Source organism: Camponotus vicinus, unplaced genomic scaffold (genome assembly GCF_025532165.1).
Source record: "Camponotus vicinus isolate PSW18456_S1 unplaced genomic scaffold, iyCamVici1.0 SCAF_5, whole genome shotgun sequence".
Lineage (NCBI taxonomy): Eukaryota > Metazoa > Arthropoda > Insecta > Hymenoptera > Formicidae > Camponotus > Camponotus vicinus.
Genome location: NW_028141977.1, coordinates 2,671,421 through 2,689,396, shown reverse-complemented (window position 1 = coordinate 2,689,396; position 17,976 = coordinate 2,671,421). Strand labels below are relative to the sequence as shown.

General features: G+C 25.5%; 2 protein-coding genes across 2 annotated transcripts; both read right to left on the bottom strand.

Moving 5' to 3' along the window:
• Positions 1-564: 564 nt before the first annotated feature.
• On the bottom strand, positions 565-6,632 carry LOC145971693 (lysosomal aspartic protease-like). Its single transcript, XM_083099628.1, has 8 exons — positions 6,443-6,632; positions 5,320-5,558; positions 3,199-3,317; positions 2,872-3,074; positions 2,465-2,587; positions 2,256-2,400; positions 1,914-2,006; positions 565-1,790 (listed from the first exon to the last, which is right to left on the bottom strand). Exons 1-8 carry the CDS (start codon positions 6,502-6,504, stop codon positions 1,638-1,640), a joined length of 1,137 nt encoding a protein of 378 aa, XP_082955754.1. The 5' UTR covers positions 6,505-6,632; the 3' UTR covers positions 565-1,637.
• Positions 6,633-10,152: 3,520 nt separating this feature from the next.
• LOC145971421 (lysosomal aspartic protease-like) lies at positions 10,153-16,354 on the bottom strand. Its single transcript, XM_083099040.1, has 8 exons — positions 16,173-16,354; positions 15,088-15,326; positions 12,956-13,074; positions 12,629-12,831; positions 12,205-12,327; positions 11,996-12,140; positions 11,655-11,747; positions 10,153-11,552 (listed from the first exon to the last, which is right to left on the bottom strand). The coding sequence occupies exons 1-8, from the start codon at positions 16,232-16,234 to the stop codon at positions 11,397-11,399; spliced, it is 1,140 nt and encodes a 379-aa protein (XP_082955166.1). The 5' UTR covers positions 16,235-16,354; the 3' UTR covers positions 10,153-11,396.
• Between the last annotated feature and the right edge of the window lie 1,622 nt (positions 16,355-17,976).

The window sequence follows — 17,976 nt, the reverse complement described above, 5'->3', positions numbered from 1 at the left end:
TAATTTTCGAACATTTAGAATTATTGATTTAGATTATTGATAACAATATACGATGACAATATTTTTGCCCTGAACTGAATCAACCAAATATTTGACTACAATAAACATAGTTATTTATTAATAAACCAAATAATAATCGTTCGATAAATAATAAATTTTTCACGCTATTAATATTCAACCATAATCTGCGAAACCATGCTATTCGAATATGAGATCAATTTCTCGGAGCTCTTTAATAAAGCTTATTTTATTCATTCAAGAGTCGAAAGGTGATGCTCCTGAATAGCGTGCTAATTACTTTAATTGCGAAATTTTCTAGTAGTATCTATTATCCAAGAACGAAGAAAATGTTGATTTTTCTAATCGCTCCACACAGTCCATTCCTGATGTATTCTCGACGCAATTATTTGAATCGAAAAAAGGTGACACCGAGATATTATTTTTAATTGCGTGACAGCACGATATTACGTGATGACATACGAACTTTGTCGGTTGGCGATTAGAAAAGATTGATTCAAAAATCAATCTTTTCGATAAGACAAATCTTATCCAAAATTAAACAAATAATTACAAAAATTAATGATAAAGTACACAACAAAATATGACAAGGAAAGATTTTCTACATATTTTCGATGAATTTTTGTTTCGGCTTGGGACACAATCGAGCATTGTCCTTTTGAAAAATTGAAATTTTAATTATTCCACATTTTCTTTTTTATTTACTCAAGTAATACATTCTCTTTTGATCGTTTTTGTCTACATATATGTATTGTCTCTTATGTGTATATATAAAACTTTTATAATTTTTATACATTTATATATTATATTAAATGAAATGTGAAATAAAATCTGTTATATATATTTATACTTATACTATTACCTTATATACATATCCTATTAATTATACTATCTAATTATACTATATAATTGTATTATATTATATTACATAATAATATTTAACTGTACTATATAATAAAATTTAATTATATTATATAATAATAGATAGTATTATTGATAAATATTATTATTTTGTTTTATCATGTTTTATAATGAAGAAACTCTTCAAAGTATACAATTTGTGTAACAGTATGTCTGCTTACGTTAACGCAGTAAAAATTACTTCGTTCTATGTGCGATTTTTAATTACAATTAATTTCTAACATGAGTAATATCATAGTAAAAAAAGTTATTTAGCTTAATGATATTACGATTGACAGGAGGATAATACTACCAATATTTGATATAAACTTAATTGTTTTAAAACTTAAAAAAGTCATGAAACTATATCTAATTATTAAAATTATAATTACGATAGTGAAAATATATGTTATATATCATTCATTATATATCACTCTTTGTATGATGAATGTTTTGTTGATTTTTAAAAAAGTAATTATTAAAGATAAAAATAAATAATTAAAGATATGCACAGTCTTCGAATACGTTTAAATATCTCGTTAAGTTTGTTATGAACAATTATTATGAAAATTATGTTAGTTATATAAGAATAATACTTAATATCAATTTTTAATCCAAGACCGTACAAAACTCACAAAATGTACATAATTGTACATTATGTACATTTTTATTATGTATGATGTATATTTTAAAAAAGTGCTAGAGAAAGTAATAAATATTTATTTCGCCAAAGCAAATCCCACTCGGTTATTCTTCATATCAAACTCGGTGTAATAACGGCCAATAAATCGAACGCCTAAAATCCATTTGAGTCTACGCAAGTTAATTCCGAAAAAATTGCTTACGCATGTAATATCATCCTTACTTCCGAACTGTACAGAATTAAATATACAATGTAAACTTCTCTTATATATATACATATATATATATATATATATGTATATATATTAATAAATAATTTAATTTCTTATAAATAATTTACCTATAGCACTCACCTGCATGATGTAATCTTTACCGGTAAGATTAAATGCATTATTACCCAAAATAAAACGGATTGTAGGTAACTCAGAAATTCGACTGCAGTTCACCTTTAAACACAAAAGGTAATATAATACATAAATAAATTAATAATATTTAATAAACATAAATAAATTACTAATATTTAATAAACATGTTAAGTATATTCAACCAAAACGTGAATTAAATGTCGTTGTTCCATAAAAGTTTATGTTTCATTTGAACGTATTTTAATATTTATTTTTATCGCTATTATCGACTTTTTATAATTTTTTCATCAAAGGCTACGTTTTATGTGAAAATCATGATCGTTTACTTACTCTTTCCTTTCCATCAACATTAATAGTTCCAATAAATCTATTAATTTTTGTGACATCTGATTTTGGTCCACATATATACGAAGTACCTGTATCAGCGACAGCTTGACAGCTTTTTTTGCACAGAATGTGACCATTTATTATGATCCTGCAAAAAAATAACGTTAATAATTTGTTGAAACATGATTAACGTAACTTAAAAAATAACATACTTATCCATGGTAAATTGCCAGTATTTTTTGCGGCTAACAGGAATATATGTGAAATTGCCCTCGTAATGAGCAGGATCGGAACCACCCAATATCAATTCACCACCTAACGTGGCTGAAGGGTCTCTGTACAAATTGCATAATTTTATATCGTAATATTTATGTGTGCGTGTGTGCGTGTGATAATTAAGTTAAATTATATTTAATTAATATACAAATATAAATGTTACTTTAATTTAAAAGATTATAAAAATATATAAATTATAAATTTAATTTATGTTACGTATATACAGGTACAATTATATATATATATATATATATATATATATATATATATATATATGTATGTATATTTATTAAAAACCCTTGTTTAGAGATATGTATTGTTCATAAGCAGAAAATATATGTACCTATTTAGATAAAAACTGAAAATGGGTGAAGATATTAAGCCTTGTTTAATCATGTTGTCGAAGATAGGCTTTATCCCATTGGTAGACAGGTTGGAATAACCCAGGCCTAAGACACCATCAAATTGTTCAGCAGCAAGGAATTTTACGTCTGACACGTTAGTCACTTCCGCAAATGTTTGATTCTGAACATTAAGGCCTGCAATCTATAATAAAATTGGTAATGTAATAATATATCCTTATCGCCAAACGAAAAAATATGATTGTATAAGAAATGTTTAAACTAAGTTTATAGGTGTAAATGAATTGAATTCTTTAATGATGACTTACATTCACTGTATCAGTAGATATGAATCCACTTACATTCAAAGTGATGTATGGTATACGAATCAGAGTACCATTTGCTATATATGTGCTGGATTTTTTACTATCATATTGATTATGTTGTACTATAAAGCATATTCAGTAATATCATAAATTAACAATAATAGAAAAATTATAAAGAAATAGAGATATCATCTTATTATAATAAATACTATAATAAATGTATAACATTCTTTTATACATTTTTTTATTACATATGTATATATAAATGTGTTTGTTGAATTAATTTTTGAATCATTTTTATTTGTTGAAGCTTGTTTGTATCTTCAGAGAGTGAATAAACTGATTAAATTAATTTAAACAAATCCCAAAATTTGCTTTTGTAATAAAAAATTTACACCACAAAATATTAAATATTAAATTCGTATCTGTTTTGTACAACTTTTTGAATATTCCAAGATTATAATTGGAAAATATGATTGTAGATAAAAAAAAATATATATATTTTTTTGTATGTATATATATATGTATATATAACTTTATAATACTATTTCGATGAACATAATGTTTTATTTATTATTAACCATTTTATTCAGTAAAGATTTTCTTTAATGCTTATAAGCAATCTTAATAAATATAATATGTGTGAACACACACACACACACACACACACACACACACACACATATATATATATATAATATAATATTAAATAGATGATATTTAAATAGATGATACATGCGGTGTTTAATTAATTCGCACCAATCAAATAGATGGATATATTCTTTGATAAAAAAGTATGTCAACAAGTCCAAAATATTATCTTCGCGATACTTAACAAAAGAGTATACAGTAAGAAATATTAATATTAGAATAAAAGAAATATCGAATAAAATTCATTTTATTGCCGCTCGTCAGAACGATATGCATATACAGGGTGGGCCATTTTAATCTATGCACCCAAATTTCTTTGTACCTAAGACAGATACGGAAAAATGATTCAGACAAAAGTTTTATGGTTTCAAGGGGGCCATAAGATGGTATCATTGGTTTGACCTTGAAGAGTTATTTGAAGGTCACATGAAGGTCACCTTTAATTTCTTAAATGGAACCTACTATTTGTCATTGCATATTCTTGTAGCTCATCTCGAGAGCTTTCCAAAACACTATAATTAAGTACTTTTTTGTTAAGTACTTTTTGAGTTATGAGGCTTGAAATAATTTCTTAATTTTACATAAACCGTAAAATATCTTGTAAAATATTCATTTTTCGATTATCTTACCTTAATACTTTTATGTACAAAATAATGAGAGGAATCAATTGGTGTAAAGAAAACACATAGTTGTTTTTAAGAAAGAATATGGAATTGTTAATTGCAAATTACATATTTTTTTCTTAAAAACAACTATGTGTTTTCTTTACACCAATTGATTCCTCTCATTATTTTGTACATAAAAGTATTAAGGTAAGATAATCGAAAAATGAATATTTTACAAGATATTTTACGGTTTATGTAAAATTAAGAAATTATTTCAAGCCTCATAACTCAAAAAGTACTTAACAAAAAAGTACTTAATTATAGTGTTTTGGAAAGCTCTCGAGATAAGCTACAAGAATGTGCAATGACAAATAGTAGGTTCCATTTAAGAAATTAAAGGTGACCTTCATGTAACCTTCAAATAACTCTTCAAGGTCAAACCAATGATACCATCTTATGGCCCCCTCGAAACCATAAAACTTTTGTCTGAATCATTTTTCCGTATCTGTCTTAGGGACAAAGAAATTTGGGTGCATAGATTAAAATGGCCCACCCTGTATATGTCTCTGATCCGCGCAATCGGTTCTGGTTATGCATGGTTACATATTATTCAGCGCGTAATTCGCAGGTTTATGTTTGTGAAGGACGACACTGAGTAAATGCAATATATTCAGTAACTTTTTTTATACTAAGTACTCGCAAAAATAATTCAAAACCTTCAACTTGTTTCTCATGAAAAAATATAACTTTGTAATTAGTGGCAAATTAAATATATATATATATATATATATATATATATATATATATATATATATGTGCGTGTATGTGTGTATTGTTACGTAAATCTATATACAAACAAATAACTTACAACAAGCAGTAATGTTGCACTTTTTGGACGGTATCCAAAGATTAGAGGACCCAGTATCAAATAGCACTTTAAATTCTTGCGGTGGATTTCCAATGGTAATGTTGCCATAGTACCGTACGCTTAGGAAATTAGTCAAAAGTACTGCCGGAAAATTATAACTTAACGAAAGAACTTTTTGCAAGTCGATGCCAGATTTTTCCAAAGATTCTCGAATGGAATCCATCTTGTGCAACGGAATTCTTGAAATAATATAAATAACATAAATAATATAAATAATATAACAATATAGAGAACATTCTGTGATATATATATATATATATATATATATATATATATATGTATCAAATAAATATTTACATTTGATGTGACTTGCAGATATTTCCATTTAATGGGACAAATATAAGTTATAAAAATCACCATAAATTTAAACATCTTGGAAATCTACTATATAACTAACATATTTAAAATATAAATACATTATGCAAATATAAACGTAAATATAAATGTATCAATGACATTTATTAACTCTCGATGACTTTCCTAAATTATATGATTTTCATATTAAATATATATCTTTAAAATAATATTTAATTTGTAATCCAGTCTTAAATAAGATCATTCCAATTTAACGGACTTAACATTGATTTTTAGTTAGTAACGTAATTTTATACAAAGAAATAACTTAAAAGTATCAACCTAATAAATATAGGATAGAGAGAATGTCAAAAAAACAAATAATATAAACCAACTCGTTATAGCTATAGGTGATTTGCTAACGCGTGAAAAAAATAGTATACAATTAGATGTTTTGATGACTTTACGATATTTATGTTAACGGTCGCCGTTTAAATGTAGATAAAAGCAAGATGGACAAAAGCGAACGTTACGAAAGAACAAATAAAGAGAATCATTTTTCCAAAAATATTCTTTTCTTATGTACTCTTTGACTAATAAATAAAAATATACGTTTTAAAATTTCATCAAATTTCTATTGAAGAATTAATTGCATTTGCACAAGCTACGCATTTAATCCAAGAAACGGATGCGATTACGAGAAAAAAATCGATCTCTATAATTTCGATTTTTATTACGTTAATATACAATACAAAAAATATATACTGACCTGTGCAATTGCGCGTTGGTCGTCACAAAGATCGCCGCCATTACCACAAATAGGCGAAACATATTTCTGAATTTATTTACTATTAAAGTCTAGATTCGTGAAAATTTGAACGTCGAGTTTCTTTCGACACTTTATGGCCGGATACACAGAAAAATAAAGTCTTGTCGCTTACTAACACTACTCTGACACTGATCGATATTCGATAGCGTTTTATATATATATATATATATATATATATATATATATATATATATATATATATATATATGATCGAGAGCCTATGTTGAATGCTTGAACGGGGAGAGAACGCGCGAACATTCGAAAAACCTGGATAGATTTCCATGGATCAATTTAATTTAAATATATAATATTTTGCATCTTTATGATCATGTATCTTTAATTAAGAACGTTTATTTACATAAATTTATGATTAATAATAAAAAATAATTCTTTCGAAAGAATACATTGTTTATATCGACAGAATCGTGCATCATTAACTTTACAAAATTTGCAAAATTATCTATTGTAAAGTAGAATAATATTATAATGTAATATGTAATTAGTCGGCATTTTTTTATCTAATTCTGCGGATAAATTACATAATTATAAATCACTTTATTTGATAAAATCTTAAAGTTTTTAAAGAGAAAAAGAAATGTTCATAAACTTGAAATATATATTTGAATATCCATTAAATTCATAACTTTTGCTATGAACAACTTGTTATATTAGTAGGGATAATATTAATATGGATATTTTAGCTGAAGATTTTATAAAACTTAAAAATCTACATTATATATGAGAATATATAATAAGATAACTTTTAATTATGATTCTATAATATGGTTTACTCGCTTTAAATCATTAATGAAAAATTGCACACATGTGTATAAAAGATTTATATTGATTCGTACAGAGCAATTAATTCAAATTGGTTTAGAACCGGAGATATGAGTTATTACAATAGAAATGGCAATATATTCATTATCGATCAACGTTTCAAAATACAAGAAACATCAAATTCTCAAGTCAGAATGTATTAAAAAGTCATTCGACAGTGTTTGAAGCTGTTGTAATCTCTATACCATACAATGCTGATAACAAATGTTTAGTGATGTTCGAAAATGCCTGGAATAAAGGATTTTAAGAACTTTGTTTCTTATAAAATCAAATAACATTATTTGTACAAAAAGATTTTAGATATTATTATCTCATACATGACAGAAGAGGAACTGAAACAATTTGTGAGCAATTGGATTGCAATAATGAGTTTGGCGGGAATATAATATCCTTTCTTCATTTGCCGCATATTCCTAATGGAAAAATCTGTAGCAAGTTACTTTATAATATAGCCCGTATTCGTAAAGATATATTTATGTTCTTTAGTAATGATATATGATCTGACTGATCTGTCAAATCTGTGTCAGCATTATATTTTAATCCGTATAGCAAATAGCTGAAAATATAAATACAATATTTTATAAAACGATCATATTCAAATCTTGTGATAAACCAAAATGTAATGTCAAATTACGCGATAATACAACATTCTAATATTTTTAATAAAAAGAATGTAATTCGTATTTACTAAACTTTATAATTAACGTGAAATATTTTTTATCAAAAATGCAAAATTTATCCGAAGCAAATTTGATTGTAGACTCGAAATGATTCAAAATAAAAAAAATTATACATAAGACGAGACTGATAAATTTTACATTATATTCCACACAATATCAACAATTCTTGTATTCTTGTATGTGTACAATTGCAATGAATCAACAAAATGTATATGTATAATTTAAAAATTTTATATATCTGTAATTGTATTTTACAATAAATCGTACAATACCTTATAAATTTTTTATTTTTTGCAGATCTTGTTTTAAATTTTTTATATATACAATGATTATAAGTACAATTATATGTACAATGATTAAAAGAATCAATATAGATGTATCAATATTAATATCATTATAAGGAAATTATTATTATTTCCATTCAATTTAAATAATAAATACGCATTTTATTTTTTTTTATTTTAAAATTATAGCTCAATTGCGCGAGATATATGCTCTGTACATTTAGGAGATAAATTTCATGAGCATAGTTATTAATAAAATATTTTATAATAATTTATAATAATTTCGCATCATAATACATATGTAATTTAATACACAAAATATCGAAGAAAATCGAATTATATCGTATGGTATATAAGTATAATCCCTAAGGACTTACTTTTTAAAAAAGAAGGTAAAAAAAGGGCGGCAAGTTCATGCAATATATAAAACAAGATAGTAAAAAAAATTTAATTAAAAACTTTTAGGGCATTATAAAAACGATGATTCAGAAACATAAAACGACATGGTGCATATAATAAAAAATATTATATGTATATACACACAATATTATTTATTCTATAAAATATAATATATAATATATATATATATATATTGTATACATATATATATATATATATATATATATATATATATATAAAATAACAGTATTATCAATAATATGTCGTACATATTTTTCTCTTTCTTAGAAAATTCTAAAAGATGTTCTATTCAAAATAATAGACAATGTTTTAAAAGGAAATTAAATTAAAAATCTATTTGTAGAATGAAATTATAGAAATTTAGGAGATGCAATTTTTGGGACATATTTGAACATTTCACATTTCGTTAGCCAGGTATAATAAAAATCAAAGTTATTTTACTTTACGAACACACTGGCAGGAAGATATCTATAATAAAATATGAAAAGATATCAATTAACAATATGCAAATACAACATGCAAAATTATATAAATCTACTAGACAAAAGCAAAGATATTATTTGATAAGACAATATATATAATTAATATATCTCAAATAGCTGAATAGATGAACAAGACAAAAAATTCGAGAAAATGAAAGAAAAGAGCATAAAGTACGCATTATAGGTGCAAAAAAATGGTATTCAACGTAATAATGTAGTAATGGTGTATTTACACAATCAATTAATTGATTATATTTCTGACAGCTCTATATCGATGCTGTAGTGGATCCGTTAGATGAGTATTTAGTCAAAGGTACATTTTCTCTTCCCTTAATCTTTATGATTTATTTTTATACAACTAATTTTTATGTATAAATTAATTTGATTATTAATTAATATTTATAGGAAATTTAAATTATTTTTTAAAATAAATGAAATCAAAAATATTCTTTATCGATGAAAAGCTTTCTACAGCAGCCAGTACGTCCGTATGCGACATATAGAGTTCGCAAATATGGACAGACCGATAATTGTGACTTTTGGCAAAACAATAATTTTCGAACATTTAGAATTATTGATTTAGATTATTGTGATAACAATATACGATGACAATATTTTTGCCCTGAACTGAATCAACCAAATATTTGACTACAATAAACATAGTTATTTATTAATAAACCAAATAATAATCGTTCGATAAATAATAAATTTTTCACGCTATTAATATTCAACCATAATCTGCGAAACCATGCTATTCGAATATGAGATCAATTTCTCGGAGCTCTTTAATAAAGCTTATTTTATTCATTCAAGAGTCGAAAGGTGATGCTCCTGAATAGCGTGCTAATTACTTTAATTGCGAAATTTTCTAGTAGTATCTATTATCCAAGAACGAAGAAAATGTTGATTTTTCTAATCGCTCCACACAGTCCATTCCTGATGTATTCTCGACGCAATTATTTGAATCGAAAAAAGGTGACACCGAGATATTATTTTTAATTGCGTGACAGCACGATATTACGTGATGACATACGAACTTTGTCGGTTGGCGATTAGAAAAGATTGATTCAAAAATCAATCTTTTCGATAAGACAAATCTTATCCAAAATTAAACAAATAATTACAAAAATTAATGATAAAGTACACAACAAAATATGACAAGGAAAGATTTTCTACATATTTTCGATGAATTTTTGTTTCGGCTTGGGACACAATCGAGCATTGTCCTTTTGAAAAATTGAAATTTTAATTATTCCACATTTTCTTTTTTATTTACTTAAGTAATACATTCTCTTTTGATCGTTTTTGTCTACATATATGCATTGTCTCTTATGTGTATATATAAAACTTTTATAATTTTTATACATTTATATATTATATTAAATGAAATGTGAAATAAATACTGTTATATATATTTATACTTATACTATTACCTTATATACATATCCTATTAATTATACTATCTAATTATACTATATAATTGTATTATATTATATTACATAATAATATTTAACTGTACTATATAAATAAAATTTAATTATATTATATAATAATAGATAGTATTATTGATAAATATTATTATTTTGTTTTATCATGTTTTATAATGAAGAAACTCGTCAAAGTATACAATTTGTGTAACAGTATGTCTGCTTACGTTAACGCAGTAAAAATTACTTCGTTCTATGTGCGATTTTTAATTACAATTAATTTCTAACATGAGTAATATCATAGTAAAAAAAGTTATTTAGCTTAATGATATTACGATTGACAGGAGGATGATACTACGTATATTGATATAAATTTAATTGTTTTAAAACTTAAAAAAGTCATGAAACTATATCCAATTATTAAAATTATAATTACATTAGTAAATGTATGTTATATATCATTCATTATATATCACTCTTTGTATGATGAATGTTTTTGTAGATTTTTAAAAAAGTAATAATTAAAGATAAATATAAATAATTGAAGATATGCACAGTCTTCGAATACGTTTAAATATCTCGTTAAGTTTGTTATGAACAATTATTATGAAAATTATGTTAGTTATATAAGAATAATACTTAATATCAATTTTTAATCCAAGACCGTACAAAACTCACAAAATGTACATAATTGTACATTATGTACATTTTTATTATGTAAGATGTATATTTTAAAAAATGCTAGAGAAAGTAATAAATATTTATTTCGCCAAAGCAAATCCCACTCGGTTATTCTTCATATCAAACTCGGTGTAATAACGGCCAATAAATCGAACGCCTAAAATCCATTGGAATTTTCGATGCAAGTTAATTCCGAAAAAACTGCTTACGCATGTAACATTACCCTTACGTCGGAACTGTACAGAATTAAATATACAATGTAATCTTCTCTTATATATATTAATAAATAATTTAATGTTTCTTATAAATAATTTAAATAATTTACCTATAGCTCTCACCTGAAGGATGTAATCTTTACCGGTAAGATTGAATGCATTATCACTCAAAATAAAACGGATTGTAGGTAACTCAGAAATTCGACTGCAGTTCACCTTTAAACACAAAAGGTAATATAATACATAAATAAATTAATAATATTTAATAAACATAAATAAATTAATAAACATATTATGTACATATTAAGTACATTCAACCAAAACGTGAATTAATGTCGTTGTTCCATAGAAGTTTATGTTTCATTTGAACGTACTTTATATTTATTTTTATCGGTATTATCGACTTTTTATAATTTTGTTATCAAAGGTTACGTTCTGTGTGAAAATCATGATCGTTTACTTACTCTTTCCATTCCATTAACATTAATAGTCCCAATAAATCTATTAATTTTTGTGACATCTGATTTTGGTCCACATATAGACGAAGTACCTGTATCAACGATAACTTGACAGCTTTTTTCGCACAGAATGTGATCATTTATTATGATCCTGCAAAAAAATAACGTTAATAATTTGTTGAAACATGATTAACGTAACTTAAAAAATAACATACTTATCCATGGTAAATTGCCAGTATTTTTTGCGGCTAACAGGAATATATGTGAAATTGCCCTCGTAATGAGCAGGATTGGAACCACCCAATATCAATTCACCACCTATCTTGGCTGAAGGGTCTCTGTACAAATTGCATGATTTTATATCGTAATATTTGTATGTGCGTGTGATAATTAAGTTAAATTATATTTAATTAGTACACAAATATAAACATTACCTTAATTTAAAAGATTATAATAATATGTAAATAATAAATTTAATTTATGTTAATATTTAAATAAATATAAATATACATACAGGTACAATTTTATGTATGTATATATATATATATATATATATATATTTATTTATTTATTAAAAACTCTTGTTTAGGGATTGTTATGTATTGTTATGTATTGTTTATAAGTAGAGAAGATATGTACCTATTTAGGTAAAAACTGAAAATGGGTGATGACACTAAGCCTTGTTTAATCATGTTGTCAAAGATAGGTGTTATACCATTGACAGACTTGTTGGAATAACGCAGGCCCAAGATACCATCAAATTGTTCAGCAGCAAAGAATTTTACGTCTGACACGTTAGTCACTTCCGCAAATGTTTGATTCTGAACATTAAGGCCTGCAATCTATAATAAAATTGGTAATGTAATAATATATCCTTATCGCCAAACGAAAAAATATGATTGTTTAAGAAATGTTTAAATTAAGTTTATAGTTGTAAATGAATTGAATTCTTTAATGATGACTTACATTCACTGTATCAGTAGATACGAATCCACTTACATTCATAGTGATGTATGGTATACGAATCAAAGTACCATTTGCTATATATGTGCTGGATTTTCTACTATCATATTGATTATGTTTTACTATAAAGCATATTCAGTAATATCACAAATTAACAATATTAGAAAAATTAAAAAAAATAGAGATATTGTCTTACTAATCTATAATAAATGTACAATATTCTTTTATACATTACATATGTATATACAAGGTGTTCGGAAATTCATTCGACAAATTTTCAGAGGTTGTCGGGGGCACCATAAGAATCATTTTTTGCAAATGAACCTGGGTCGGAAACGTGTCATTACATCGCTACGGAATACGGAGTGTTCGAAAGAGTCAGGACCTCGAAATATCACAAAAAATAGAAGTTTTACAAAAAATTGTTTCAAACAAAAGTTGTAGGGTGTAAAAAGGTCTATTTACTGGCGCCATGTGTTTGACCTTGGATGGCGTCGCCAAGGTCACGACAAGGCCACCTTGAATTTTTGAATTGGAACCCTCCACTTTTTATTGCATATTAAAAATCAGAAATAAAATACTTTATTTTGTAGATGATGATTTCAATCGGATACGTGCTTTAACAACAGTGCACAACAGTGTTTGGAGTACAAACTCAAGTCTACAAAAAAATGAAGGTTTTTATTTGCTCGAATATCTGTAATAAAAAGTGGCCCAAAATATCATACGCATCGGTCAGTTATAAAAGTAGATCCACCATCATGTACCACTTCTACCTTCATTCACGGATAATAATACGATAGCTACAGTCATCGACTTATCAGGAAAAACTTTATAACTTCAATAACTTCGAAACGGCTTACTTAAAGTTGGTAAAATTAGTGCTTTGAAAAGGTCTCGAGAAAGGCTACAAGAATATGCAATAAAAAGTGAAGAGTTCCATTTCAAAAATTCAAGGTGGCTTTGTCGTGACCTTGGCGACGCCATCCAAGGTCAAACACATGGCGCCAGTAAATAGACCTTTTTACACCCTATAACTTTTGTTTGAAACAATTTTTTGTAAAACTTCTATTTTTTGTGATATTTCGAGGTTCCGACTCTTTTGAACACTCCGTATGCCGTAGCGATGTAATGACACGTTTCCGACCCCAGGTTAATTTGCAAAAAATGATTCTTATGGTGTCCCCGACAATCTCTGAAAATTTGACGATTGAATTTCCGAACACCCTGTATAAATGTGTTTGTCGAATCAACTTTTGATCATTTTTATTTGTCGAAGCTTGTTTGTATCTTCAAAGAGTGAATAAACTGATTAAATTAATTTACTCAAATTTTAAAGTTTGCTTTTGTAATAAAAAGTTTACACCATAAAATATTAAATATTAATTATTCGTATTTGTTTTGTTCAACTTTTTAAATATTCCAAGATTATAATTGAAAAATATGATTGTAGATAAAAAATATATATATATATTTTTTTGTATGTATATATATGTATATATAACTTTATAATACTATTTCAATGAACATAATGTTTTATTTATTATTAACCATTTTATTCAGTAAAAATTTTCTTTAATTCTTATAAGCAATCTTAATAAATATAATATGTGTGAACACACACACACACACACACACACATATATAATAAAATATTAAATGCGGTGTTTAATTAAATCGCACCAATCAAATAGATGGATATATTTTCTGATAAAAAAATATGTCAACAAGTACAAAATATTATTTTCGCGATACTTAACGAAGGAGTATAGAGTAAGAAATATTAATATAATAAAAGAAATATCGGATAAAATTCACTTTATTGCCACTCGTCAGAACGATATGCATATATGTTTCTGATCCGCGCAATCGGTTATGCATGGTTACGTATTATTCAGCGCGTGATTCGCGGGTTTATGTTTGTGAAGGACGGCACTGATTAAATGCAATTTATTCAGTAACTTTTTTTATACTAAGTACTCGCAAAAATAATTCAAAACCTTCATCTTGTTTCTCATGAAAAAATATAACTTTGTAATTAGTGGTTGCAAATTAAATATATATATATATATATATATATGTGTGCGTGTATGTGTGTATTGTTGCGTAAATCTATATACAAACAAATAACTTACAACAAGCAGTAATGTTGCACTTTTTGGACGGTATCCAAAGATTAGAGGACCCAGTATCAAATAGCATTTTAATTTTTTGTGGCGGATTTCCAATGGTAATGTTACCATAGTACTCTTCGTTTAGGAAATTAGACAAAGGTACTGCAGGAAAATTATCACTTAACGAAAGAATTTTTTGCAAGTCGATGCCAGATTTTTCCAAAGATTCTCCAATGGAATCCATCTTGTGCAACGAAATTCTTGAAATAATATAAATAATATAAATAATATAACAATATAAAGAACATTCTGTGATATATATATATACAATATATAAACTTGCAACATATATGTATCAAATGAATATTTACATTTGATGTGACTTGCAGATATTTTCACTTAATAGGACAAATATAAGTCATAAAAATCTACATAAATTTAAACATCTTATAAATCAACTATATAACTTACATATTTACAATATAAATACATTATGCATTTAAATATAAATATATCAATAACATTTATTAACTCTCGATAACTTTCCTAAATTATATATGATTTTCATATATATTGCATATATATCTTTAAAATAATATTTAATTTGTAATCCAGTCTTAAATAAAATCATTTTGTATGTAATTTTATACAAAGAAATAACTTAAAAACAAGTATCAATAAATATAGGATAGAGAGAATGTCAAAAAAACAAATAATATAAAGCAACTCGTTATACCTACAGGTGATTTGCTAACGCATGAAAAACTAGTATACAATTAGATGTTTTGATGACCTCACGATATTTACATTAACGGTCGCCGTTTAAATGTATTGTAGATAAAACCAAGATAGACAAAAGCAAATGTTACGAAAGAACAAAGAAAGAGAATCACTTTTTCAAAAATATTCTTTTCTTATCTACTCTTTGACTAATAAATAAAAATATACGTTTTAAAATTTCATCAAATTTCTATTGAAGAATTAATTGCATTTGCACAAGCCACGCGTTTAATTCAAAAAACGGATGCGATTATGAGAAAAAAATCGATCTCTATAATTTCGATTTTTATTACGCTATTATACAATGCAATAAAATATATACTGACCTTTGCAATTTCGCGTTGGTCGTCACAAAGATCGCTGCCAGTACCACAAATAGGCGAAACATATTTCTGAATTTATTTACTATTAAAGTTTCGATTTGTGAAAATTTGAACGACGAATTTCTTTCGACACTTTATGGCTGGATACACAGAAAAATAAAGTCTTGTCACTTACTAACACTACTCTTGACACTGATCGATATTCGATAGCGTTTTATATATATGTATATGATCGAGAGTGCCTCTATGTTGAATGCTTGAACGGGGAGAGAACGCGCGAACATTCGGAAACCCTTGATAGATTTCCATGGATCAATTTAATTTAAATATGTAATATTTTGCATCTTTATGATCGTGTATCTTTCATTAAAAACGTTTATTTACATAAATTGACATGATTAATAATAGAAAATAATTCTTTCGAAAGAATACATTGTTTATATCGACAGAATCGTGCATCATTAACTTTACAAAATTTGCAAAATTATTTATTGTAAAGTAGAATAATATTATATTGTAATTTGTAATTAATCGGAATTTTTTTATCTAATTCTGTGCAGATAAATTATATAATTATAAATCACTTTATTTGATGAAATCTTGAGGTTTTTAAAGAGAAAAGAAATATACATAAACTTGAAATATATATTTGAATATTCATTAATTTCATAACTTTTGCTATGAACAACTTGTTATATTAGTTTAGGGATAATATTAATATGAATATTTTAGCTCAAGATTTTATAAAACTTAAAAATCTACATTATATATGAGAATATATAATAAGATAACTTTTAATTATGATTCTATAATATGGTTTATCCGCTTTAAATCATTAATGAAAAAATGCACAGTTGTGTATAAAAGATTTATATTGATTCGTACAGAGCAATTTAATTCAAATTGGTTTAAAGCCGGAGATATGAGTTATTATAATAAAAATGGCAATATATTCATCATCGATCAAATTTAAAAAAAAAAAATCAAATTCTCAATTTAGAATATACTAAAAAGTCATTCGACAGTGTTTGAAGCTGTTGTAATCTCTATACCATACAGTGCTGATGATAAATGTTCATTGATGTTCGAAAATGCCTGGAATAAAGGATTTTAAAAACTTTGTTTCTTATAAAATCAAATAACATTATTTGTACAAAAAGATTTATATTACATTTATATTAAATATTAATAAATAATATTAATAAATATTAATAATTATAAATATTAATTAATTTATAATAATATTAATAAATATTATATTATAAATTAATTAAAGAAATTAAGTCATTAAATTTAAATATTAAACTATAATAATTAAAATTAATAATTAAAATATGTATATGTATATATCCAATATATGTATAATATCCAACTTTTTAAATATATGTTCTAACGTGTAATATTAATGTCACGTTGAAGATGGATGACCCGAAACGTTCGTGTTTAATGCATGTGTTGTGACGAGTAATTTGAAATATACTAATAATTTGAAATATATTAATAATTAAAAGAAAGAGGAAGGTTTTTTTCTTGTGCTCCAATTACCGCACCTTTCACTGGCTCTTAGTTGTCAATTGTTTAATTAATTTTTGATTATTATTATTTAAGCCAATTTTTTATTTTAATTTCAATATTTATAGTATTTAATTTTTAGAAATAAACTAGAATATTTTTTGTGTTATAACTTATTTTCAATGATGAATCGTTGTGATAAAAACTATACTAAATTGCATATAGTAAATGACGATAGTCGCGTGATGGATGATGTGTGTGATTAATATATAATAATATCGAGTAATTTATTGTA